Below are 25422 nucleotides of genomic sequence, written 5' to 3' on the forward strand. Positions count from 1 at the left end.
ACAATCAATCAACTCACCATTGCATTCACCTTACCTCGCCCATCCCAACATCACCCATCCCATACCATCTAGAAGACACACACACACACACACAAGCATCAGCGAACACAGACAGGGAAACACAGTTTCCAGAAGCTTTCCAAGAATGTCCTCCAACGTCGGCCTCTCCACCCCGCGCGGCAGCGGCACCTCGGGCTACGTCCAGCGCAACGCCGCCTTCATCAAGCCCCGCTCCACGGGCTACGGCCAACCGTACCCGCCCGTCTCGGGCGCCAACTCGGCTGCCGGCGCCGGCGGTGGCTTCAAGCAGCGCGTGCCGGATCGGCAGATCCTCGAGCATGACCGGCGCCGTGCCGTCGAGGTCAAGGTTATGGAGTTACGGGAGGAGTTGGAGGAGGAGAATGAGCGGTTAGAGGAGGATGCTGCAGCTGCAGCTGAGGAGGGGAAGGGGGGCAAGGGGGCTGGGGAGGGGGTGAAGAAGCAGAAGGCTGAGGCTGAGGCTGAGGGGGAGGACGAGGAGGAGGGCGAGGCTGCTGAGGGGAAGGGGAAACGGGCGCTCTCGGAGGAGGAGATCGAGGAGCGGTGTCAGCGGTTACGGGAGAGGTTGTTGAGGGAGTTGGAGGAGGAGGAGCGGCGGGCTGCGGCGCGGAAGGAGAGGGATGCGGGCAGGGCTGCGGCCGGGTATGCGGGTAATGGTGGTGCGGGCAGACGGTGGGGCAGGGAGAGGGAGAGGGATATGCCTCCTCCGTCCAAGAAGCAGTTCAAGTCGTATCAGGTGCATGAGTTGGCGGAGGCTAAGATTGAGGAGAGTGAGCGCTTGAGGAGGGCGTTGGGGATTCGCGAGGATAGGGAGACTGGGGAGATCTCGGGGGGGAGAAGGAGGGATTGATTGTTGGACTGGTTGGGTGTTTTTGCTTGGGGTGGTGGATTCTTCTGATGATTTGGCTTGTATCTGGGGTCTAGGGAAGGGAGGATTGATGGGTGTTTGGGCGTTAGATTATGGATTTGCTTTTTTTTTTTTTTTTTTTTACGGCGCCTCTAAGCAGGGTGATACTGCAATACTGTACCTTCGATGATCAGACACAGCTGTACATTAACTATATGCTCACAAATTTTGCTTGCGGGCTTCGTCGCTATATATGCCTCAAGTGACAAACTTCTCGATCACCCACCCCTCCTTGGGATCCTTCTTCTGGATGACCTTCTTCGCCGGCAAAGGCCACCTTGGACCACCGGCCTCGCCTACCAGCGACGGGATCACCCAGCATGAGCGGCGCTCGGGGATCCCCTCGATCGTCTCCGCCTTGCCGATCGGCTTCCCGTACTCGATCAGCGGCGTGTTGTGGGCGATGGCGGAGAGCTGCAGTCCGCTGGGTGTCGCCAGGGGATACATCCGGATCTTGGGGGTCTGCTCGGCCGCCACCACCGACGGGGAAGATTGTTGGAGGTGGGAGTAGACAATGTACTGCGGCATCTCCTTGGCGGACATCTGCGCAAGGATGGACGAGGGATGCACATAGACGCACTTCTCGTTCAGTTCCAAGCCCGGGCCCTCGCGCGACCGCATGAGCGTGAAGTACGGGACGTCGATGGCTCGCTTGGGCGTCCGGGCCATCTCCGGAGGTACAGGCGCAAGATCGGCGCGGAGTGCCACGTTGTCGATGAAACCCGCCGTGATGATCTGCTTGAGAGCCTTAACCTGCTTCTCCGAGGGCTCCGGCAGACGCGCCTGATAGGCACCGACGAGACCGGGGTTGTTGGTGCGCACAATATCTGTGAGTTGACGGCGGAGCTGGGTGGCTTCCTTGAAGGCCTTGGCGCGCAGGAACATCTTCTCACAGAACGAATCCCCGTCGGAGGCGTACCCGTAGGCGCAGATCGCGGACAGGTATTTCATCGCGTCAGATGTATCGTCATGCTTGCTGAACAGACGATGAGCCCGCGCGTAGTCCTTGTGGCGTTGCTCCCGCGCCGTGTCCTCGAGCCGGTCCGCGTTGGTGTACACCCCTTCGTGCTCGTTGGATTTCGATGACACGGGATCGATCTGACTCTGAGGGACAAAGAGGTCGCCCACTGCCAGAGCAGCGACGAGGGCGATCACATACGGCATGCAGCCATGCTGGTGGCCAACGTACAGCATCTTGCCGAATCGAGGAGACAGAGGGTAGGTGGAGAGCCGATTACCGATCTGGGTGATCTTGCCCTCCGATGTCAGGGCCCCCAGATTCTTCAGCAGCTTTTCGGCCTTGGCCAAGCCTTGCCGGCTAGGGGGCGTGGGGAATGGGAAGTTGATAACGTTATGCAGACCCATGCTCTTCATCTGCAGCACGACACCTTCAATCGGCGTGCGCAGGATTTCGGGGTCGGTGTACTCGGCAAACTCGTTCTCGTAGATCGCGGACGAATAGAGGCGGTAGCAGTGGCCAGGTCCAGTTCTACCAGCACGACCTGCTCGCTGGTTTGCACTAGCCTTGCTGATCCATTCAATCTGGAACTTCTGCACTCCGGTAGACAGATCATATTGCTTCTCCTTAGCTCTGCCGCAGTCAAACACATACTTGATGCCAGGGATCGTCAAACTGGTCTCCGCCACGTTGGTGGCCAGAACAATGAGACGCGAGCCCTCTGGTGGCTCTTCGAAGATCTTGAGCTGCTCCTTGGTCGGAAGTTGAGAGTACAGGGGCAACACGTGGACCCGAGTCGTGGAGCTCATGGCCTCTTCGCCCAGATCAAATTCTTCGTCTTCTTCGTCCGGCTCATCCAAACCAGTGATCTCATAGTCACTTTCGTCATCTACTTCGCCGCCAGGAACGGACAAATCGGCACCGCCGATTTCCAGATCTTCCGTCTCCAATGGCGCATCGTTGGCCGATATCTGGACCTTCACCTGGGTGGTGTCTGCTCGCTGAGTAGGCTTGAAGGCCTGCTTCAACCGCTTGGAAAGTTGACGGATCTCGTTCTGTCCTGTCAGGAATACAAGAATTCCGCCCGGAGGCAATTTGCGATGGCCGCGCGACACTTTGCGGAAAGACTCTTCGACATAATCGCGGTGGGTGCGTCTGGAGAAATGAATGGTGACGGGGTACTGACGACCCTCAGCCTGCACCAATGGTGGCGGTCCTTGGCGGAATAGACTGGGGTTTTGCGTGAAATCGGAAATGCGCAGAGTAGCAGACATGATCACCAGTTTCAAGGGCTTGACAGACGGGTCTTCCTCGCTCATCGATTTCCGGAGATCGACGATTCGGCTCACCATGCCAATGAGGATATCTGTGTTGACACTACGCTCATGGGCTTCATCGATCACGATGACAGAGTATTTCTTCAATGAGAAGTCTTCAGCAATCTCTCGGATGAGGATACCGTCCGTCATGAATTTGATGGCGGTTTTGCTGGTTGCTGTACTGTCGAATCGAATCTGATAAGACACACGGTCGGAAAATTGACCCAGCTCATCACCTACACGTTTCGCCATACTGACAGCAGCAACTCGTCGCGGCTGGGTAACAGCGATAATTCCAGGATTAGGTCCGTCAGGATGGCCATAGCCTGCTTCGAACAGGAATTGGGGTAGCTGGGTGGTTTTTCCGCTACCAGTAGCACCCCAAATCACGATCGAAGGGTTGTTGTAGATGGCTTCCATAATCTTCTGCTCCTCCCCGACAACAGGCAGGCCTAGACGTGCCTGCTGAATTTCCTCGGAACGATTGACTTGGACGCTGAAGGCCTTCCGGTTGGGATCTCCAGTAGTGACCTGCAGCTCTCGAGGCAGCGGCTCTTCCACATAGACTGTGTTCCTTACTGGTCTCTTTGATTCAGGGATAAACGGCATCGGTTCGGCGACAACTGGGACGGTCGCAGGCGTGAATCCCACGGCTTCATTGATTTGCTGCCGAGCCCAATCCTTGAACGCGGACAGTCGCGACTTAGTTTTGTCTGTATGCTCTTCGTCTTCACCGTCATCTTCCTCCTCCTCATCCTCCTCTTCATCATCATCGTTGCTTTCTCCGTCCTCGTCCTCGTCTTCGTCACTCCCGCTGCCGCTGCCATCTTCACTTGTATCATCCTCTGAAGTTGCATCTGAGTCTTCTCCGGAGTGTTCTTCATCAGCCTCATCCTCCTCCTCCTCCTCGCCCTCGTCATCTGATCCAAATCCGTCCCAAGGAACCTCGGGCATAGATATCGTGATTATAGGTTTCTTCTTGGGCGCGCGTTTCCGCTTTTTGAGGATCGGGAACCCATCAGGTCCGAGTTCGAGTGGGCGTTTCAAGCCGCTGCCCACTGCTTGGGACTCTGCAGGTGTACTCGCGATGGCAATGGATTTGGCCGGAGGTAGCGAATCGTCCGTCTCGTCACCGGACGAATAGTCGACGTGAGAGGCATTACGGTCCGTAGTCGTGGGCCGGGGCGGTCTCTCATCAGGCCTCTTGCGCTTTCCGAGTTCCTTCGTGCTTTGGAGAGCAGAGGTGTCGACCTTGCTTTGCGCGAGCTTCTTCAACAGTTCAATGTTCTCCTCTTTCTTCAATTTTGTTTCCTGCGAGTGAGATTAGAGAAAAGGGTCTCCTAAGCAGCGCACAACAAAAGACGTACAATATACTTATCCAGGCGCTTCTGTTTCTTGGAGGATATAGTAGGGTTCTGCGACTTCAATTCCTCCTTCAGCTTCTGTCGCTTGGCTTCCTTCTCACTTTTGGAGACGGGCAAAATTTCGGCAGCATTGGTATCTATCCCGGCGGTTGACTCCGCCTGCTGCCGGTGTTTCTGCTTCCGCTGACGGGGAACAAACTTGGGCATGGTGTCTGGAGGTAGAAGCGATCGCTCCTACTCAATCTACCAGGATCAAATGGCCACAAGATAAGAGAAATTCGAGTTGTGATGATGATGCTCAATCCATGAGGAGAGAAAAAATTACGCGGCGGAGCCATTCTGCCCCGCAGGCGGTGAGGCAAATATACTCACCGCCTTTCGTGATGATCGGCGGCGGGGAATGAATAACTACAGGTCTATCCTCTTGCGGCTCCAACAGCTTTCATCAGATCGTACTTCATTTTTGTCTCATTGTGGCATAATACTCTAGACGTTCTACGTGACCTCATAGGTATAGTCTACGAACTCATCGTCAATTTGCCATCATGGCCGAAGCAGTCAATCTTGATCCTCTTCTGGAACCAATCAACCTACCCTTCCCCGCAGTCACAAAACAAGCCGCCGGAGTCATCAATGGTATCCCCACCGATGTGATGCTTGTCAAATTCAGTGACCGGATCTTGGTGACTATTTCGCAAAAGGGTCGACTCGGCCACTGGGTCTGTGATTCGTCTAAGCATTGCACCGACCTTCTCCACTGACCTATCACAGCTTCACGTCCCCTTAGAGAACAAGAATCCCGGTACAGAGGGTTTCCACATCATCCCCGATTCTTCGGATGACAGTCTTCTTCCGATTAGCAACTTGACCGCTACGTCACTGCTGGGAGGTCGAGCCCCCGGTCATGAGGTTGTTGGTCAGCTGTATGCTCGGCAGATCGCGAGTGCTATTGTCACCAAGAGGCCGGATGAGAAGCGGCTGCTGGTTCTTGGGCTTGGTCTCGAGACGGCCGACGCTGATCGGGATGTCTTCTTCGCTATCATTGATCTGGTGCTCCAGTGCGTCTGAGGAGTGGGAATAGAAGATCGAAGGCGGCAACTGCTATGCTGACTTGAAGCCATGGCTGTTCGGCATAGTTCATACTCGTATCCGATATCCGGGTTGAACGCGTGGAGATTTCTCTTCTTTCCTCAGGATTGACTTTTTTGGTTTCCTCAGAAACCAATATCCTCCAGCTAGATCTGGAGGAAGTGAAGACAGGTCAGATGGAGTGTCAGGAGCATTGAGTCGGTATGCGTACGACAACCAAACTCGCAACCTGGCTGTAAAGGATCAAGGGAGTGCTGAACTAATGCGAAGGAGACAGTCTGCGCCCTGTGGGAACGGCTGTTCAACGAAACAATGTCCCTAGGAGGGATGAACTCCAAAGATGATTTTGAGATGGTATGGGTGATCGTCTTGTCAACGGTTACAAAAGCAATATGATCTATCGTTAGGTCTAGTGATTCTAAGGTCTAGAGACGCAGCCTTAGATGAAAGTTCTTTGTTAAGAGCATCACAAAGCTCGCTGTGGCTTGCATGTTCTGTTGCGGCGACTCGCACTGAATGAACTAACATCCTTACAACACTTTAAGTAGCGAATAGTGCCCAGAACTAAGAATTCTCTTTGTAGTCATTAGCATGAACGTGCTGTGCCGTGAAAGTGAGGGTGGAGGTGAATGGGATTGTCTGCGGCCCTCCGTCAGCCTGGTCACGTGCTAGCGGAGAGAGGCTCCCAGCATCTGGTCAAATGCTCATCAACTTTTCACATAACTACCTGCCACTTTCAACTATCTGCCTTTAAACATACTCTGATTAGATAGTCTCCTCTTATCAAGCTTTCTAGCTGCCACAGAGCGGATATCAGCCCCAGCTCTGGTGGGATTTACACTCCGAGAACACCAAGCTTGGGTAAACAACAGCAACTACAACTCTCGTTTCGGTAATGCAGCCGCCGCAGAAGTAAAGGCTAATCTACTATCCCCAACCCCTTCCAAACTGACTTGTGTCTAACCCCCCGACTGCTTAAGATGCACTCAGAAGATGGTGATGATCCAGAGCTTCGAGCAGCAATCGCTGCGTCTCTGGTGGACATTAGAGATTCTGCGGTTGAAACGCCATCCCGGCGCCGTCAACAGGCTGTCGTCGACTTGACCGGTGAAACTGAGTCTGAATCTGACAACGACGTGGTGCCTTGTTATCCCAAATCAAGATCTGTCATTGGGTCCGAGACCGACGATGAGGAAGACGAGGACATGAAGCGCGCCATCGCGCTCTCCTTAAAGGTGTCCAGAGAATTTCAGGATCCCTCCTCTGCGTCCCCGCCGACGGTCCGAGAAACCAGCACAGATCTGACCCTGAACCCCCCTTCGCTGATCGATTTGGACGATGACGATGACGATGACGATGATACGAAGAGAGCCATTGCGGCATCCATGCTGAGTGTATCAAGCCAGCCTCCAGGAGCTCTGCAAGCAGCTACAGAGCAAGCCAGCGCTAGCCGGACTTCTGCTTCTACCTCGACAACGACTATCAGGGATGATGCCACTCAAGCTGAACCAGTTAGGCCGATCGGTATCTTTGGGCTCGATCGGAAACAGATGGAGCAAGAGCGTCTTGCGCGACTTGCGAAACGAAAAGCCGCCGACGACACATCACTCAACGAGCGTGAATCCAAATCCTCGAAGAATGAAGCGACTCCCACCCCTCGCATTAGCAAGCCCGTCCAGGACAGCGAAATAGCAAGTGTTACTAGCGCCAGCTCCAGTGCGTTAACATCTTCACCTCTGCAATATCCAGAAGGAGCGGTCAAGAAGACATGGGCGTCTGGCTTTCCGCGACGGGGCGACGATATCAAGATCGAAGAGGTGTTGCAAAAGGCCGATCTAGAACTAGCAGTATTGAGCTCGTTCATGTGGGATTTGGATTGGCTATTCTCCAAGACTGACCCAAGAAGCACCCGCTTTCTCCTGATGATGCAAGCCAAGGACGATGCGACGGTGAGTAACCATCAGTCAAACTTTTGACGATCTCGCGTAGTGTCACCTATGAACTGACCTCTCCCAAGAAACGCCAGTATGAATCAGAGGCAGCAGCCTTGCGCAATGTGCGACTTTGCTTTCCTCCGATGGATGGTCAGGTGAACTGCATGCATTCGAAGTTGATGCTGCTTTTCCATCCTACATATGTTCGGATCGCAGTGCCCACCGCCAACCTGACCAACTATGACTGGGGCGAGATGAACGGGGTCATGGAAAATGTATGATACATGACATGTCGTTCTTTGACACAGCTAATCAGATTTGCAGAGCGTCTTCCTGATCGACCTGCCGAAAATCGACGTGGAGAAGCAGGAGTGTCCTGCGACGGCATTCTATGAAGATCTGGTATACTTTCTCAGAGCCTGCACTTTACATGAAAACATCATCGCGAAGCTGAAGAGCTTTGACTTTGCGAAGACTGCCAGATATGCATTTGTCCATACAATGTAAGGAGCTTAATCCCGCATGCCAAAACAACACTTCAAGAACTGACTGGATACAACAAGCGGGGGTGCACATACAGGAACTGCATGGGAGCGCACGGGCTACTGTGGTCTTGGGCATGCAGTAGAACGCATGGGTTTACGCACGTCTCACCCATTGAACATCGACTTTGTCGTAAGTACAGTCCTATACCATTCTACCTATCATTGCTTCCAAGCATCATTAACCAAACCAACCGCAACAGACGTCCTCCCTTGGATCTCTCACCGACGACTTCCTCAGATCCATATACCTCGCCTCCCAGGGTTCGCCCACTTTCCATCCCTCCTCAGCCTAGAGCCCCCCATGAGAACTAACCAAAACATCTCAATCGACAGGAGACACCGGAATAACCGACCTAACCCTCCGCACGTCTAAAACATCCCCGGCAAGACACCTCACCGACCCCACCACCCTCATCCCCCACAGCACAGCCTCAGAATGGAAAGACGACCGGTTCCGCGTCTACTTCCCCTCGCAAGCCACCGTCGCCGCCTCCAAGGGCGGGCCCAATTGCGCGGGCACGGTCTGCTTTCAGTCAAGATGGTACGAAGGCGCCAAGTTCCCGCGTCACGTCCTCCGCGACTGCGAGAGCCAACGCCGCGGAATGTTGATGCATAATAAGGTATATCCCGCACAAACCCTCCTATGCCCAACATCCCCAAGAAAAAAGACATAGTTTGAGTTAACTGGGTCCAATGTGAATAGATTCTCTACGTCCGCCCCGATGAGCCCATCCCGCTCGCACCGCAGGACAAGAATAAAGTATGTAAAGCGTGGGCGTATGTCGGAAGTGCAAATCTGTCGGAAAGTGCATGGTACGTTACATGCCGAAAACCCTGGGCCTCCTGTCTTCATCGCCCTTGCCCTATACCCCATAACCCCCCCTCTATCAAGAATCAAACAAGATTACGGTCGCTGATCTAGAATTTGCACCATATCCAGGGGCCGCCTCGTGCTAGACCGCACCACCAAACAGCCTAAGCTCAACTGTCGCAATTGGGAGTGTGGGGTCGTGGTCCCCGTTTTTGAGAATCGTAATAAGTCAGGTGCTGTTAACAGCACCAGCACCAGCACCACCAGCAGTGCTTCCTCCTCGCAGACACAAACACAGAACGACGACGGGACAGGCGGCGGCTTGGTAGGCTTGTTTGCGGGGACAGTGCCCGTGCCGATGCGTGTGCCGGGGCGATACTACGAAGGCGGGAAGAAGCCGTGGTTCTTTTCGGAAGGTTGATATGCATACCTTAAGGTATGCAGCCGGTGGTAGGTAGTAGTGCTTCGATTGGAGAATTTGAGCTATGGCCCCTTCCCAGAGAAAAAAAGGTTCGCTTCAGCACTTGTCTAGCTTATGATATTACGAAACTTCCGGGGTTTTCAGCAAGACATGACGAATGAGCATAAAATGTAATTTCCATCCCCGCGCGAGTCCTATCTCTAAACCGCTGCAGCAATCATAAAAACGAATGAGATCCCTCGACCACGAACACACACGCTGATGCATGACAAAAATTGCCGTCTAGATACTTTCTTTTTATCCACATTATGTACTTTTGTTATAATGGTATGTAGAATAAATAAATGCTGATACCTCAAAGCATGAAAAATACCGGGTATAGAACTGGGCCTGCAGAGAGCCAAAGGAACTCCTTCCAGGCCACCACCGACCGTAATCACATGGCACGTGATTTCATAGGTCATCGCCACAAAAAGAAAAAACCTTACAACTAAGAAGCGCTGCTGGAACATTCCAAAGATGGGGTTTCTTCACTGCTTCTCCCCCTTGTTCTTCCTAGTGAACAACCCCTTGATGCCACCGACCACCTTGCCGAGCGCGGAGAAGACAAAGCCCAAGCCGAACGACCACCCGCGGACGCGCACGCAGTAAATCATGAAGTAGACGAGGGCCCAGTTGATGATCACGTAGGCCAAAAAGATGCCGAAGCAGCGCCACTTGTCGCCGTCGTGGACGTTCAGCGTGTGCATGTACTGGGTGCCGTTGGCGTAGGGGCAGTACTGGCAGTCCGCGGTGGCGCTCGGGTTGGCGAGGTAGCCGTTCCCGACGCTGGAGACCCAGTCGCCCGCGTAGCTGGCGCAGGTCTGGCCGGATGGAGGGTTGAAGTGGGTGGTCTCCGTGGAGGAGCACTCGATGGTGACGGTGGGAAAGACGGCCGAGATCACGCCGCGCAGCCACCAGGTCACCGGGTTGACGTAGTACATCCAGTATTTCCAGAACACCGGGTAGTTAGAGTACGGGCGGACGACACCGTTGAACAAACTGGTCATGACGAAGAAGAAGGGGAGGACCTGGTTGGGATGTTAGACTGGGACTTGGCGAGAAGATGCGGGGGGGAGGCTTACGTTGGAGATGACGGTGAAGGAGGGGGCAAAGGCACAGATCCATTGACCCCAGCTGGCTTGGAAGAGGAAGAAGAGCATCGACATGAGGAAGACGTAGCCCGCGTTGCTGGAATCAGTGGGGAACCCGGCCGGGTAGTACCACAGGAGCCAGTAGATCAGAGCGGACACGATCGCCATCGGAATCTCGCAAATGATGTTGGCGGTACAGAAAGCGAACCAACCATAGATACGGCTCGGGTATTCGCGCGCTTCCCAAAGGGCGCGGTTCATGTAGAACTTCGGGACCAGACTGTTCAGAACAATGGGCGGGAGAAGAATGATCAGGAAGGTTGAGAACATGCGGTCTTGCATGCTAGAGATGGAGTTGCCCAGCATCCAGAAGGTCTGCGACTGTTAGTGCGGGATTCAGGTTGGATTAATCGGAAGTACTTACGAAACCATTGAAGATACCGATGATGACGCTGACAAACAACTTTCCGTAGTAGTAGGAAGGATCTCTCCAGTATTGCCGGAAAATTCTCATCATGAGATGGTAAGTCTGCGTCATGGCTGGAGCTGCAAATTCGTACGTCGTACCCGACTCGGGAAGGGGAATGTTGCTGCGCTCTTCCCGGATATTTTTGATCTCGGCCAAAATCTTCTGGTTCTGCTCGGACCTTTGCCATTCTTCATTCCAGTCATACGTTTTGCCATCCTTCTTGGTGGCCTTTGCAGCCGTTTCGAGAATGAACTCCGCAACGTTCTTAGACGGAGGGCAAACGACTCCACGATCGGCAAAGTAGTTCTTCACGTCGCGGCCCTCATGGCCGACGGGACCGAAGTAGAAAGTGTTACCGCCAGGGTTCAAGGCCAAGATCATGTCGAATTGCTGGATCAGCATGGACGAAGGCTGATGGATGGTACACACGATAGCCTGTCCTGCCTGCGAAAGCTTCTTCAAGAATCGCACAATGGAGAACGCCGCTTGACTGTCCAGACCACTAGTGGGTTCATCAAGGAAAAGAAGCAGACTGGGCTTCGCAGCCAACTCCACACCAATGGTCACCCGCTTCTTCTGCTCGACATTGAGAGAACCGATAATGGCATCCTGGATCTCCTCCAGCTCAAGAAGGTCGATGATCTGGTTGACGTAATCGATTTTCTCCTGACGAGGAGTATCCCTATCCTGACGGAGTAGAGCCGAGAATTCGAGAGCCTCGCGGATAGTGGCGGTGTTGTCGTGAAGATCCATTTGCTCGCAGAAACCAGTACCACGTTGGAAGTCCGTGCCCAGAGGATGGCCATCAACAAGCATATCACCCGTTACAACACCCATCTTTTGGCGTTGGGCCAAAGTGTTGAGGAGCGTCGTCTTACCCGCTCCAGAAGCACCCATCAGGGCGATCATGAGTCCAGGCTTAGCGTAACCATTGACACCGTTCAGAAGCTTCCGGGTTCCATTACCATAAGGCACGGTATACTCGACATTGGACCACGTGAACACTCGGTCGCTAGACGAGATACGGTTGAAGGTTTCACTGTTTGCACCGGACTGAGACTGTCCCTGGCCCGCGGTTTGCATCTTCTCTTCGTCGTTGCCTTTGCTAGCCTGCGCCTTGAGCTGTTTGGCACGGCGGGAGCGCTTGAATACCAACGCACCACCTCCGCCACCAACGAACGAGAGAACTTCGGCTGCAAAAACAGTGACCAGGATATAGAGGACGGTAAAAGCAATGACGACACCAAAGTTACGCCATAGATGGTGACGAGTGAACTGGTAAGTCGTTTGGATGTAACTGCTTCCCGCAACGGTCGTCGAACCCAGTTCAGAACCAGTCAGAGCGCATCCTTGGTATCTAGAGTCGATGCCCGGACCTTGGGGTACCAGCATCGAAGGAGCACAGTCCATTACACGATTGGCGAATTCGTTGGAAAGCACGGCTTCGTAACTGTAAGAGAGCGGGTTGACGTAGAAAAGCCATCCGAACCAGATCGACCCATCAATGAGGGACTGTTTGGGGATGACATAGCCAACGAACAGGATCAACACGTTCAAAGCGATACCACTGAACCGAACCGCGTCATCAATTGACGGGGACAGCGCCGCGAACATGCGATACATTGAGGTGATGCAAAACGTGGTGGTGTACACGAACAAGAAGTAGATCCAGAACTTAGACGCGTCCACATCAAACCCAGCCATGAAATAGACGATGATGGTGAAAGGAACGACCATACAGAAGATTGCCGGGAAATCCACCACAACACGAGCGATCGACACAGCAGAAGGACGATAGAATGCATAGTCTTTATGACGTGCGACGATAGCACGTCCACTGACCGCAGGCATCAATTCCGTCAATTGCAACCAGCCAAGGAACAGAATAGAGAAGAACAGAGCACCACCGCGCGAGAAAGCGCCGCTGGTATCCAGAGATTCTCCATAGAACAGAGAGGAGACGATAAGAGCGTTGGACAAGATGATGAAGTATTTGGTGTAGAGTGATGTTTTGTCACCCCACAGCAGCCAGAACTCACGCTGCACACATGCAGCAACCTGTCGAACCAGAGAGACAGTGTATGGGGACTTCTTGGAAACGGTTTTACTCTTGGATTGAGCGACGGACTTCTGGAAGCGACGGGTGTTCTCGCAGTTGGTGTCCTGGAGCTGCTTCTCATAGCCGGCGACATCATCTAAGATACGCCTGTAAGCACTGCTCTGGCGGAAGACCGCCTCGAGCTCCTCTGCAGTCTTGGGAGTAGATGCTTCACGACCTGGCTGGAATTGACGGGCATTGACATCGCACAGGGAAGTGAGAAAATCGGCCGTGGTCGATCCGTCCGGACAAGCAAAGCCGAGGTTCTCAAAGTACTCCCTCGCCTCGCTGGCGGGTCCTTGATAGAGCATGCGTCCTGAATCGATCACCATCACCTTATCCATGAGTTCGTAAATGCTCTCTCCGGCTTGGTATAGGGTGACGAATGTGGTGCGCTTGCTGACGTCGGTCATGATCCGGAGTGACTTTGCGTAGTCCAAGGCAGTACTGGCATCCAAGCCACGGGTTGAGTTGTCCCAGCAAACGACGGAGGATTTCGTTGCCAATGTCTCGGCGATACTGACACGTTTCCGCTCACCACCAGAGACACCGCGAACGTATTCGTTTCCGACAACCGTGTTTTTCGTGTGAGAGATACCAAACATCTTCAGCAAGGCGTCGATGATGACAGGGATGCTGTCCTGATCATGCTTCTTCGTCTTGTTGATCAGCGAGAATTTCAGAGTCTGCCAAACAGTCAAGTTCGGGAAGTGTTGATCATCCTCCTGGTTGTAGTTGACCTCACCGCGGAAGTGTTTGTGCTGTTCCTCGGCGGACATACCACCGTAACTGATTTCACCTTCAACGCCGGCAAAAGCGCCTCGGTCGTTGGCAATCGTCTTCAGGAAGGTGGAACAGCCGGCACCTGGTCTACCCAGGACAAACATCATTTCACCTTCGCGAACCGCGCCCGTGAAATCATGAAGCAAGTCCCTCACCGGAGGCTTGCGACCGAACTGGAGCTGCGGGATGAACCTGCAGACGATCTTGTACAAATCGGGGCCAAAGGTCCCAATGACAGCATCGGGGAGAGTGCGGACAAAGGAGGCACCAGTCTCGATTCCCTTGACGGTGACATTCTTGAACACGACCCCGACTTTCTTCGCCGGCTCGCCGGCTGTTGTGCGTCGTTCGAGATGGCCACCCATCAGGAATTCGCCCAGGTCGAATGCGCCATAGTCGCCTTCAGTAGAGCCGGAGAGTTCGTCGCCTTCCAGGGCTTTCTCTTCATCGGCGCGAGAAGCCTTCGAGCGGCGCCGCTGCGCGTCGCCTTTGACGGAACGAGTACGATGCAGACTAAGCCTGGTCAGCTCCCGTCTCATCTCCTCCAAATCCTCCATCGCCCCGCGACGAGAGACGGGTTCAGTGCCCCGCTCTCCCCAGTGGCCCTCTTGGGATGTCTCGCTATCGCTAGTCGACAGGGACGGATCGGAGGCGACGGCATGGGGCACGTGGTGGCTTGCTTCGTGACTGTCGGGCCGAGTTTCATTCGTCATTGTCGGGATTTCTCGCAAGTCGCCCGGCATCCGACTTCCCTCGGCCGTGGTGTTAGACATGATTGACTTGTTTTTCCTCGCAGGCAGATCGAGGTGCGCTTTCGGAGCCTGTCTATAGTCCGGGTGTGGTAGCAATCAATGTGCTAGGAAGTCAAAGTCAATCGGGCCGCAACCGCATTCAAATTCCACAGACGTCAATTGGAATGGGGCAATTGCGCGACGAACAGATAGGGATTAGGAAAATGTAGATAGGAAAATAATAATACCGAATCGTTTGATTCGAGATATATGCAAATTGGTATGTACAGCCGGAACTACCGCCGGAATGCGTCGAGGAAAAGAAAGGAAGAAGGTGATGTAATTAGAAAGATTATATAAGAGGCCGGGACTTGAATGAGAGCTCTGGGAGCTCTCACCAACATGCACCTGCGTAGAGGAGGGGAGAGGGTCTATAGAATGAGAAACGCAATGGGAATCACCCACGCCAGGAAGACCAGGGAAGCTTGATAAATAGGGGAGAGCCAGGAGGGGCTGCTGATGGAGGTCGTTGCATCATGGTTAAAAGCCGCGAGTCTGCGCTGATTAACTCCGTGTGGGCCACCTTTCACAGGGAAAAAAATTCTGGTGGATTTGTCAGAATCTTCTAGCCGTGGAGAAGAACAGGGTCTGCTTCAGCGAGGCTGCAATCAGAGGATGAAACGAGGTGGGCTGGGTGGAGGAAGACGCCAACCGAACTGTGGATCGAAGGGTGGCTGCTGGCGGCGGCGGCGATGGATGGCAGCGCGGATAACGCAGCTGCAAAAAAAAAAAAAAAGGAGGAAGGGAAGGGAAGGAAGGTAAATTCCAGAGTCGAAATGAGTCAGGATGAGCGCGGTGGATGCCATCAGGAGGGAAAGAGATTGGTTGAAGGACGAGGTATCTGATTCAAGATCGGCTGGACCCGAAGAAGCATGAGAAAGTTCGACCGGAGATAAGCTGCAAAAAGTCCTCGGGCTTTAGTCATCCGTGCTTCTGATTGGTCTGGTCGGGTCATCCGTGCCTGGTCGCTGGGGCACTCAGAATTTCACTAGTCAGCGCATTTCACCGGAATTCATATTCCTCTCAAGGATTATTAATGGGCTCCAGCACGCTGCTTACGAGTTACGACAGACAACTCAGATCGGGGTCTGATTTCGGTTAGCCAATTTCCATTCTTCCATCCATTCATTCCATTCATTCCATTCGTAGTGCCCGCGATAAGGGTGATTGCCCGTCTTGGTGGCTGCAAACAGTCAGTCTTCTGCCTATCAACTGGACTACCTTCTACAGTTATCACAACATTCTCCTTGCTATCTCTCTGTTCCCGCTTTCCATCAATTTCAGTATCACTCAGTCACTCTTGACATTGCGATTGGGAGCGGAGGACAACCCATTCCTCGGAGCCGAATACTCGTAGTACTGGGTAGGAATAGATAGGTCTTCTGCAGGCTGCCAGTTGCCCGGATGTCAGCCAGGAATCTGCCGAGCCGCTAAGTCGACATGGTGAGCAAAATGTCCCAGCGCACGGATCAGGGCCAAGAACTTCGAGACCACTATGAGCACGTAGTAAACTTAGAGTATAGTGAGTTTCAGTATCACGTTCTTCGCTCACCTTTCGATGGACTTCCATATCACCATCTCCCTGTCCAATTCCGACGACCCCCAACGAATGAGGCAATGATGACTCTCTTTCCTCTTTCTCTCCCCTCTGCCCCGGTCTAGTGCTTGCCGGGCATTCCGGTTGATCTTCTCTGGGCTCCACACAGACCTGCTCGTTAAAGGTCAGGATTGGTCGGGCAATGCCTGTGGTTGCGTTAGTAATGCAGCTTGGTCGGCATGCGGATCACTGGCCGGTTCCCGAGTCAGTCAGCATCATAACCCCGATAATCTTCAGAACCGAATCCCCGTTTTGTTTTCTTTAGCGGGCTGCTATGGATCTGTATGCCGATGATCAGTCATATTCACAGAGAGCCAGCACACTCTGCCTCGTTTGTGTGCACGCCCACACCGCTCAAACATAGGCAAGAGTGAATTGAGCCCGCGGCAACAACGGTCTGCAGTGGATGGATGGAAGACGACCAGCTGACAACTAACTTACATGACGAACGGCACCATTGAATGCACAACCTTCGCAACCTGCATGCATCTTGCTTGACCGCACTGCTTTGGTAGGTATAGGGCATATGAACGGCGGATGAAACAATTCCTCTGACCGACAGAAGTACATGCCGACTACTCATGTATACCGTATCACTCTCCAATCCCACCTTCGGCTGCAACACGCCGCGGCCGCGAGAAGCACCAGTAGGAAGCGATTGTGAAGCCGTTGAGAAGATAAAGATAGTCAAGCACCAGTTATATTCTGTTACCAGATAAGCACGACGATCCAACAGCTGGCCATCCAGCCATACCAGGCAGCTGTGCAAGCATCCGGCCTGAACTCACCAAAATGTAGAGGAGGTGTGTCTACACCCTCAGGACAACAGCATGGCTCGTCAGACTCTATCCTCTTTGAACTCGGCGAGTTGTCATGTCGTAATTTGTAGCCATCAGCACAGCTTCATGAGACTCCTCTTGCCAGAATGTCTGCTTCTGTCACTCTTTATTGCCAGGCATAACAGCATCACGGTTAGTGCTTGCCAAGGTGAGCCAACAGCTGATACGACATCCCACGTGTGAATGTGGAACCAGTGGATTCGGCACTTTGTGCGATATAACATGGTCGTTATAGTCCGGTCTTTCCGACAACTGTACGTACACCGTAGACCATCAGTAATTATGGCATTCTAGTTTCAGAATTCAGGGTTCACTTGTGCGAGATTATCGACAATTGTTTCTGTCCTAAGATTCAAGAGATCTTGAGTTCATGTCGAGCGTATGACGGTAGAAAGATGTGGCCTAAGTGTACTACTGGGTAGTAAATCAGCCGAGACGGCGATAGCTAAGCATTGTTTGAGTAACTCCTTAGGCCGATCCAACCAAGGAATTCCAACCGTGACGGGATCAGCCTCATCCACCCAAATCACCCACCCGTGTACCATCAACCAACCAGTAAGAGATTCTCGTCGGTCGCAAGACTTAGACGCAGTCAGGAACAGCAGCTGACATGCTCTGGTTCCTGTAAGCACTCGACTTAAGCGTCGACTGATTCCGCCCATCTTGGCAGCCGACGTCTGCTGTTCGTTATCGCATCGCCTCATCTGACTTGCTTCCCTCCCCTCACCTGATAAAGCCTCGTCCGTCGGTCGCCAACGCTGTCGTCATTGATCACTCTCACTCCTTGTCTATAATCATGACTTCCACAATTAGTCCACAATTAGTTCTACCCCAGATTCCCATCTACCAGATCTGAACCCCAGTTTCCCGGGGTCTCTCGATCTACCTTTGCCCATGGAGATCCGATACAGGCAACCTTGCGATGGGAATCCAGGTTGATGGTAACAGCGCAAAAGCAGTGTCCTCTAGGATGAAGTCTCCCACAGTGGCCATGGTGACTATCGATCGTTCTCCAGCGTCATTGCAACAGCCCGTTGGAGCAGCACCGCCGTCCTCTCGCCCCCTGGCCCCTCAGCCCCCTGAAAAGACGAAGACACCTTCCGACTCAGCGCTACCCGATCCCAACCTCGTCAATCCTCGTCTTCTCATCAACGGAGCGTGCATCTACGAGCGTCATCTCCCTGGGGACGCATACATCACCGCGCGAGTGCAGCGCCTCCAGCACGGGTACTACTCCAGCCCCGCCGTCTCCAACCAAGACGCCGACCATGTGGATTTTCTCGGCGTGACCTTTGTCTTCCACTCGCCCAACACCTTGTCGCATCGCTTCAAGGCTGCGACCATCCGCGCATCCGTCCACGGGAGTCGGGACCCCCCATCCTCCGAGGCAGCGGCTCGAGCCCGGAACAATCCTCGATTCTTGATGCACGCGCCGCACCTCCTCTACGGCGCGGTGTCTCCGGAGACCATGCAGTGGAACTACAGCCTCAGCGGGTCACTGGGGGTTGCCGACCTGCCCCTGATTGCCAGTCTGTCGCCGAGCGGGGGCATCAACGGCCGGTACAAGCGGTACGAGATGATGCGCATCCAGGGGTCCGTCCGGTCGCGGAGGAGCCCCCGGGGTCGCGAGTACGACGTCGAAGCTGGCGAGATCGTCTGGTCCCTGGAGGAGAATACGCTGCAGCGATCGGGTCTTCCGCGGGAGTTCACCTTCGCCATGCTGATCCAGAAACCGCGCGCGGAGAGCCGGGTGCACTTCACGCTGGAGATCGAGCCGGTGCTGCAGAGCTGGGTTTGCAGTTATCCAGGGTTATTGTTGGGGTTGCCTCGCTACAAGCCCGTGCGACGACGGCCGGTGGACTTTCGAGTGCAGGTAGGCCAGCGGTTCGAGCCGGTCACTCCGAAACGGGGATTCAATTTTGCGGCTCTGGAGAGCTCGTTCGATGACTATGTCCATATGCCGGGACGGAAGTTTTCTACTGGGGTAGGTATATCCCCTTGGGTGAGGCTGGGTGTCAAATTCGGTGGCTAAGCAGGTTAGATCTCCCCGGACGGTGGGCTATTCCAAGACGACAATGAGATCCGACGAGACGTGACGCGCGATTTGACGATGATCGATCCGCTCGGGGGCGTGGCCAAGATCCCCGCTCCGGCCAATGCTGCCTGGGAGCTGGCGAGAAGGACGGCACTGGACCAGGCTTCTGTGCCTTCGATGGCAGGCTTTGACCCGGGCTCATTCACGATGCGGCTGTTGTTAGACAACGACCAGAGCACGAAGCATACACAGGTGGCGTCCGAACTGACCACAATTCGGGAGACGAAAATGGAGGAGCGTAAGAGCATGCGACAAACTCGTCGGAGCAGTCGAGGTCAGAGCGACTGTAGTCAAGGCCAGAGTGGCTAGTTGAAGTTTGCATTTGGACGTCTTGCTCGTCCCAGCATTTCCCAGCATGATATACCCGAACTACTGTTTTAGAATTCTAGTCTTTCTTGAACAAGAATACAACCCCCGAGCCTCTTCTTATATTTTGGCTCTCAACCCACCCTCCGTCCTTCGACGCCTTCCGAACCTCGTCTATCGCAGCCGTCACACAATCCGCATCAGTCCAAGCAAGGTCAGGATTCGCCTGTCGCCATCGCTTCACCATACTCGCCGACCCAAGACCCCTTCCCAACTCCTCCAAATTCTGCAACTGCCGCACCAGAAAATCCCCTCCATCCTTTACCGCACCCCCGCGATTCCACTCCATGCGCGTGAATCGGCTTTCCGCGAACCCTTCCACCGGCGGACTCACCGTCCACGGTAGAGGAAGAGTATCATACAAGGACGTCGAAAGCCGATTCGAGGGGGGTTCAAACGGCGCGAGCACCACATCTTCAAGGTGAGAGAGCGCCCTCTGAACGGCTCTCGCATTGGGCGTAGTAGGATCTGGCACCTTGATCGGCTCAAACGCGTCCAAATCGCCCCCTCTCCGCCGGAGGAACGTACGAGAATAAAGCGACGCACAAGTCCAAATCGCCACCGTCCCTCTTGTCTTGACTGTGAGTTGCATCTGCTCCCAAAATTCCCGCATGGAGAACCACTGCGCCTTATACCAGAGTCAGCGGGCTGCCAGCCTCGAGCCCCTTGCACAAGTACGGTAACGGAGGTAACCACGAACCGACATCGCGCAAATCACTAAATCCACAGGCGCATCATCACCATCATCCTTAGTGGCAGCCGCAGCAGCAGCAGCAGCATCCTGGGGGAGAACCCCCAGACCCCCCTTCTTTTCACCTTCCCAAATACAGCATCACGCAGCGGCAGATTCCCCCTTCGGGAGAATCTGCCTCAACGTACATGTTCTGAACACGGACATGGGATAGGGCTTTGCCCTCGTCAACGACGGTGTCGTGCTCTACGACGGAAGATTGGGTTCTGGGTGTGGATTCCGGGTCCTGGTTGGGGCGTCGTTCGTGGGATGTGTGGTTCATGGGACTGGATAGACAGGGGCAGCTTTAGCATTAGTGATGATAGATCGATCGCATATAACATGGAGTGGATCCGGGACTGTCATGCCATATCTCTAAGAGAGTGAGTCACTCTTAGATATGAGTGCTAAGCATAGAGGTAGATGGCAGTGCTGACATTGACGTGATCAAGATATTATAAGGGCCTGAGATAGCTGGAGAGGAGTCCCTATACTGCAAGTCAAAGCACTATATACCGTGGAAGGGCCGGTGATGCATGACTGAAGGCACATTGCAATAGCAATAGCAATAGCAATAGTCATCTAGTGACAACAAAACAATCCTCTATACGAATCAAGCACCCTCGTCTAGCCATCCCGGAACTAGGTACCATGGCGATAATACCGCTTTCACAAACCACCACAAGTTGACGGGTCAAAGCGTCCTCCCGAAGACAGTCTACACAGTATGCTCTCGAGAGCTCCCCCATTACCAGAACGAACAAGATCATGGTATAACCCAAGACCCACAATACTGACCCTCCTCTTATCATCAAACCCCGCTCAGCGATAGCTACTCAACAAGGTAGTTAGCCAACACCCGCTGCGGTGAATAAGCACCCTCTGAATAATCCAAGTAATCCCACGCTCGGTGACTGGCCAACGTCCTCCTCCTGACTAGCGCCTAGTGGAAAGCAGGTTCTCCACCGTGTGGAGAACCACCCCAAGTGGATCATCACAATGGATTTCCCACTTACTGGAGCAACCGTAGCGCAGCACAGTGCACCGTGAACACAAAATCGACCTGCCTGTTCTGGGAATTGGTTCGGATCCACAGTTGGATCATGGAGTCTCGATTGAGTCGATTCATCCATCTGAATCATGACCATGAGTGTGTACTGTAACCTATTTATGTGTCATTCGAGATTTATCAATTGACCTGACTCGTTGGATGGATCTATTTCTTTTTTTGGCTGGTAGGCGGGAAATCTACTAGTTAGACTCCCAGTCTGATCATGGTGGAGATCAAGGTGGAAGTGAGGTCCAGTCTACTTGAGTACAACATCCGATCTAAAAGAATAATCAATATCCTCAGTGCCTTACTAGGTAAGTTAGGTGCTGCTACTGATAATTCTCCTGCAGATCCACCGTTCCTCAAAAAGCAACCACAGAAGCCCGATAGAGAAGACCACCCTGCCCCTTGTTCCCTTTCGCCATCCCTATCTCTCAATGACCAAACAACCAAGACTATATACTACCAAGTACAGTACAATCATGGACCCTTCATCCCCTTGGCTATTATACTCATACACCACAACAACAACATCATCATCATTATCACCACAACCTCCCTCTCCAGATCTCCAAAATAGAACCCCTACCACCACCCCACTCTCAAAAAAACCACCCCCCAAACAACCATACAACTCTCTCTCCCTTTACCAGAACCCATGTATAGAGATTTCAGCATAGACCCCAACCATCCATCCAAGCAACATCAGCCCCAAAACACCACAAAACAACACCACCCAAACAAAGTCCCCAAAACCGACATCCACCCCGCCAACCACCATGCCCTACCCCGTCGACGATTGATCCACGGACCCGGGGCAGGCGGCGGTGTTGCGGCGATGCAGGTGCCTCCGGTGGAGAGAGGAGTTGGTGGAACGGTTCATGGCCCGGGGGGGGGGGAGCTCTACTTCCAGTTTTGGGATGGAGATGGTGGTGGAGAGAGATGCTTGTAGGGACCGCACTGTACGGTACGGTACTGTAGCAGGCGTAGCCCTGGAAGTTCATCGGTGCCAATGGCAATGGCAACTTAATCTAACGCGGCATCTGCATCCTCTCCAGGGAGTATGGATAGATAACAACACCCGGAAACAAGCTCACCCTCTAACTACCTTACCCACTGCATCCCCAATATGTTTCCCCGTTGTTGTTCCCCGTGTGTTCCCCGTGTGTTCCCCCGGAGCGAAAGACCATCTTGCTGAAGGATGAATGGCCCGGATGCGATCTCGCCACGATCGATTCTGCTGGATACGCTCAGTCCGTCGTCGCGGAGCGTGATCACCCTCCGTAGTATCGGCTCCTCCTTCAGTGATCTGACTTCCAGGCCTCCTCCCCATAGCCAGTGGGGGAGGGATAGGAGCGTTGAGAATCGCATAGCTGGCTCGAAATGAGACTATTCGATTGACTTGGTTGAATTGTGGGTAAGTTGTACCCGAGTTTCCGGAGATTCTCTCAAGGAACTGAACAAAAAGAAGACTATCATCGTATAAATCTCTCACCTCACCCACCCACCAAAGAGATGCAACCAAAGATGCAACCAGGCAACACGCAAGATCAACCTCCAGTCAACTACAATATCAATCCAAGCTGATAGCACCTATCATTGCTGTTCAATGTACACGACCCCATGGCCCTTATGTAACATGTAACACTAAGAATATGATAGCATGATCATCATCAATCCAGCAACAGCAACTTAAATAGTAATGGCAATAGCAACAAGCAAAGAATGAATTCAGATAACCGCCCCTGGACCATGCCACCCAAGCCAACCCATTGCTCATGACCACATGAAAGAAGAAAACCCCCGCAGAAGATCAAAAACCCCAGTGAACAAGTGAAAAGAAAGACGAGATAGGTATTTTGATCTGCATCGTATCATCGTAGTCAAAGGAATCAAAGAAAGAAAAAAAAAAAAAAGAAAAAGAAAAGAAAAAAAGCCGCCCATACCTCCTCTAGAGCGATTTCTTCATCCGGGTAATCATCCACAGCATATATGCATAATCTATTCCCAAATTGCCGCCCTTCTGGAGAATAAAAAAATCGTATAGAAAAAAAGTGGGTTAGGGAGAAGTGAAGGCTAAACGAGCGAATACAACATGAGACAAGACGAAAGAGAAAAATCAGATCTGAGGTTGCGCGGGTGGTGCCGTGGTCCACGTCGACACTGGATACCCGGAGTGTGCGCCCGGGGCCGTGGCCCCCACGTAATATTGATGTCGGTCCCCGCCCGTGTAGTAAGGCGTAGGAATAGGGCCCGACTCCCGACGCGAAATGCCTGGGTCAAATCCCCCAAGCCCCCGGTGTTCCAGATGCTGATGCGACCCGTCAAGCGGGCCCAGACTGAAACTCCCGCCCCGCGAGTATGTAGCAGGAGTCGAGGGATCGATCGGTGACGTTGCGTCCGTGGCCACGCTGCGCGAGGATATCGATGAGTTGCGGTAGGCGGACGGGCTGTGGTCGGAATGGGATCGGTTGCGGTCGCTCAAGGAACTCGGCATGGCAGTGTTGAGAACCGACGGGATTGACGAGGATAGAGGGTTGTGGCCGAGCGCATCAAAGCTGGTGCCATACGAAGGCTGTCGGAACTGCGTGTAGTCCTCCGGTTTCTGTGGGATTTGAGTAGGGGCGGATGGTGCAGGCAGATATGGATTGGGGGCGGATTGTGCCGGAATCGACCCTCCCATCGAGTATCCAGGTATTGGTGTGGACTGGGGCGGATGGATCGCCGCATAAGGCGGGTGCATGTAGAAGTCGGGATGCGAGTTCGTCATTGCATAGCCTGGAGCGTGAGGTCGGTAACCGTATAGCGCATGCGACGGGTCATTCGGATTCTCCAACCCTCCAGTTTCCACATCATCAATGGGGGCCCGGAAGCTTTGCTTCTGCGTTAGTTCTGCACGGGGCCGGATATATCTCAGCGATTCGACCACCGATGGCGGATTCAGCATCCCTCGGAGCACATCGTCCACGCTGTAATAAGACACCAGGTGATGCGTCACTCCGGAGACCGTTACGCTCATCGTCTTCTTAACCAACCCCGAATCCTTAAAACCGTACGAATCCACCAGCGAGCCCACCAGCGCACGTTCCACGTCGGACTGATGCGGTCTATCGCCAAAAGGCCCGGTTGTCGAGGAAGGAGAATAGCCTCCGTTACTATCCTGTCGCGGATACGGCTCCCCCGGTCGCGTCGACGGCACCGGGCGCCGATTGGCCTTCTTCATCGCTCTCTTCTTCTCCCCTGGCGGAAAGGGCTTCTCCAGCTCTCGGTACACCAGGAAGTTGCCCAGGATACGACTGGGACTCCAAGTCACCCCATCCGTCCATCGCTTGATTCCCGACGAATTCTCCTCGTAGATGAAGACGCTGCCGCTGCGAACGAGGTGGCTCCGTTCCCGATCGTGGGGGCGACGAGGGACATGGTGCAGGACGCCTGTGAGACAGGCTTCAAACAGAATCAGCGCATCCTGTGTTGTTGCAACATATCCCATAAAGGTGGGCTCCAGCACCGTGGTGGTGCCGTTGACCATTGTTTGCCTTTGTCTGAAGGTTCGAACCTAGTTGAAAGGGGGTCCAGGAGGTAAATCGGATCAAAGTTAAGGCCACCGAAGATCAAGGTTTCCCAGCAACACGGCTAGGTCGACCGGGATGTTATCACTGGAAGTTCGGGTTTCCCCAAGCACGAAAAGGAAAGAACAGCCGTGAGGAGATTTGAAGTGTAAAAGGAACGAATTCGGGATAACAGCTGCCAAAAGGCTTTGCTCAGGGACTTTGTGCTCGCTTCCACTATTTGATGTCTTGCCAGTATGCGGGAGACACACACACAAGCACACAAGCAGAAAATGGCAAAGCTTCAAGGTAATAGCACCAAGAAACAGGGAGGGGGAGGCGAAATTAACCTTTAGGGGAGAGTAGGCGGGGGGAAGGGGATTAGGTTGGAGGAGGGGAGGGGGGGGAGGGTGGTGGTGGTGGTGGAGGGGAGAGAGTAGGTAAGAAGCAGTTGGTGGTTGGCAGTAAGGAAAGGAAAGAGTCGGAGAGAATGACAAGTCGAGAGTCGAAAAGAGCTCACAGTCGACGGGCGAAC

At 53.5% G+C, this 25422-nt stretch overlaps 9 protein-coding genes across 9 annotated transcripts; 5 read left to right on the forward strand and 4 right to left on the reverse strand.

The window, feature by feature from the left end:
• cwc21 (U2-type spliceosomal complex subunit CWC21) lies at positions 1–1114 on the forward strand. The gene is made up of 2 exons (XM_040940671.1): positions 1–421; positions 572–1114. The coding sequence occupies exons 1-2, from the start codon at positions 146–148 to the stop codon at positions 887–889; spliced, it is 594 nt and encodes a 197-aa protein (XP_040803720.1). The 5' UTR covers positions 1–145; the 3' UTR covers positions 890–1114.
• On the reverse strand, positions 1107–4869 carry BO72DRAFT_399647 (ATP-dependent RNA helicase ECM16). Its single transcript, XM_040942134.1, has 2 exons — positions 4591–4869; positions 1107–4534 (listed from the first exon to the last, which is right to left on the reverse strand). Exons 1-2 carry the CDS (start codon positions 4792–4794, stop codon positions 1145–1147), a joined length of 3594 nt encoding a protein of 1197 aa, XP_040803721.1. The 5' UTR covers positions 4795–4869; the 3' UTR covers positions 1107–1144.
• A 263-nt stretch (positions 4870–5132) lies between these two features.
• On the forward strand, positions 5133–5655 carry BO72DRAFT_466807 (proteasome assembly chaperone 3; the record flags this gene model as incomplete). Its single annotated transcript, XM_040946793.1, has 2 exons — positions 5133–5306; positions 5359–5655. 2 exons carry the CDS (start codon positions 5133–5135, stop codon positions 5653–5655), a joined length of 471 nt encoding a protein of 156 aa, XP_040803722.1.
• Positions 5656–6409: 754 nt separating this feature from the next.
• On the forward strand, positions 6410–9634 carry BO72DRAFT_446012 (uncharacterized protein). Its single transcript, XM_040944194.1, has 8 exons — positions 6410–7625; positions 7694–7885; positions 7935–8113; positions 8174–8285; positions 8356–8416; positions 8489–8775; positions 8859–8968; positions 9096–9634. Exons 1-8 carry the CDS (start codon positions 6657–6659, stop codon positions 9385–9387), a joined length of 2202 nt encoding a protein of 733 aa, XP_040803723.1. The 5' UTR covers positions 6410–6656; the 3' UTR covers positions 9388–9634.
• Positions 9635–9655: 21 nt separating this feature from the next.
• atrF (ABC drug exporter AtrF) lies at positions 9656–14956 on the reverse strand. Its single transcript, XM_040940674.1, has 3 exons — positions 10945–14956; positions 10512–10895; positions 9656–10457 (listed from the first exon to the last, which is right to left on the reverse strand). The coding sequence occupies exons 1-3, from the start codon at positions 14641–14643 to the stop codon at positions 9918–9920; spliced, it is 4623 nt and encodes a 1540-aa protein (XP_040803724.1). The 5' UTR covers positions 14644–14956; the 3' UTR covers positions 9656–9917.
• Positions 14957–18067: 3111 nt separating this feature from the next.
• Positions 18068–19501, forward strand: BO72DRAFT_372885 (uncharacterized protein; the record flags this gene model as incomplete). The annotated part of the gene is made up of 2 exons (XM_040941058.1): positions 18068–19081; positions 19139–19501. The coding sequence occupies 2 exons, from the start codon at positions 18068–18070 to the stop codon at positions 19499–19501; spliced, it is 1377 nt and encodes a 458-aa protein (XP_040803725.1).
• Positions 19502–19577: 76 nt separating this feature from the next.
• Positions 19578–20186, reverse strand: BO72DRAFT_373020 (uncharacterized protein; the record flags this gene model as incomplete). The annotated part of the gene is made up of 2 exons (XM_040941064.1): positions 19578–20026; positions 20087–20186. Coding segments are annotated over 2 exons (549 nt in total), but the record flags the coding sequence as incomplete, so codon positions are not given.
• Positions 20187–21715: 1529 nt separating this feature from the next.
• On the forward strand, positions 21716–22120 carry BO72DRAFT_446016 (uncharacterized protein). The gene has a single exon (XM_040944195.1). The coding sequence runs from the start codon at positions 21777–21779 to the stop codon at positions 22017–22019; it is 243 nt and encodes an 80-aa protein (XP_040803727.1). The 5' UTR covers positions 21716–21776; the 3' UTR covers positions 22020–22120.
• Positions 22121–23171: 1051 nt separating this feature from the next.
• Positions 23172–25283, reverse strand: BO72DRAFT_446018 (camp independent regulatory protein). Its single transcript, XM_040944196.1, has one exon. It carries the CDS (start codon positions 24866–24868, stop codon positions 23459–23461), a length of 1410 nt encoding a protein of 469 aa, XP_040803728.1. The 5' UTR covers positions 24869–25283; the 3' UTR covers positions 23172–23458.
• Positions 25284–25422: the final 139 nt, after the last annotated feature.

The sequence above is a fragment of the Aspergillus fijiensis genome, assembly GCF_003184825.1.
Source record: "Aspergillus fijiensis CBS 313.89 unplaced genomic scaffold BO72scaffold_12, whole genome shotgun sequence".
NCBI lineage: Eukaryota > Fungi > Ascomycota > Eurotiomycetes > Eurotiales > Aspergillaceae > Aspergillus > Aspergillus fijiensis.

Excerpts from the sequence above, each read along its gene's own strand:
- cwc21 (XM_040940671.1), top strand. The coding sequence starts at position 146 with ATGTCCTCCAACGTCGGCCTCTCCACCCCGCGCGGCAGCGGCACCTCG. Across the intron at positions 422-571 it reads ATGAGCGGTTAGAGGAGGAT|ATCGAGGAGCGGTGTCAGCG; the intron begins GCTGCAGCTGCA and ends TCGGAGGAGGAG.
- BO72DRAFT_399647 (XM_040942134.1), bottom strand. The coding sequence starts at position 4,794 with ATGCCCAAGTTTGTTCCCCGTCAGCGGAAGCAGAAACACCGGCAGCAG. Across the intron at positions 4,535-4,590 it reads AGCGCCTGGATAAGTATATT|GAAACAAAATTGAAGAAAGA; the intron begins GTACGTCTTTTG and ends TCTCACTCGCAG.
- BO72DRAFT_446012 (XM_040944194.1), top strand. The coding sequence starts at position 6,657 with ATGCACTCAGAAGATGGTGATGATCCAGAGCTTCGAGCAGCAATCGCT. Across the intron at positions 7,886-7,934 it reads TGAACGGGGTCATGGAAAAT|AGCGTCTTCCTGATCGACCT; the intron begins GTATGATACATG and ends TCAGATTTGCAG. Across the intron at positions 8,286-8,355 it reads CATTGAACATCGACTTTGTC|ACGTCCTCCCTTGGATCTCT; the intron begins GTAAGTACAGTC and ends CAACCGCAACAG.
- atrF (XM_040940674.1), bottom strand. The coding sequence starts at position 14,643 with ATGTCTAACACCACGGCCGAGGGAAGTCGGATGCCGGGCGACTTGCGA. Across the intron at positions 10,896-10,944 it reads TCGGTATCTTCAATGGTTTC|ACCTTCTGGATGCTGGGCAA; the intron begins GTAAGTACTTCC and ends TAACAGTCGCAG. Across the intron at positions 10,458-10,511 it reads CCTTCACCGTCATCTCCAAC|GTCCTCCCCTTCTTCTTCGT; the intron begins GTAAGCCTCCCC and ends CATCCCAACCAG.
- BO72DRAFT_446016 (XM_040944195.1), top strand. The coding sequence starts at position 21,777 with ATGACCAAACAACCAAGACTATATACTACCAAGTACAGTACAATCATG.
- BO72DRAFT_446018 (XM_040944196.1), bottom strand. The coding sequence starts at position 24,868 with ATGGTCAACGGCACCACCACGGTGCTGGAGCCCACCTTTATGGGATAT.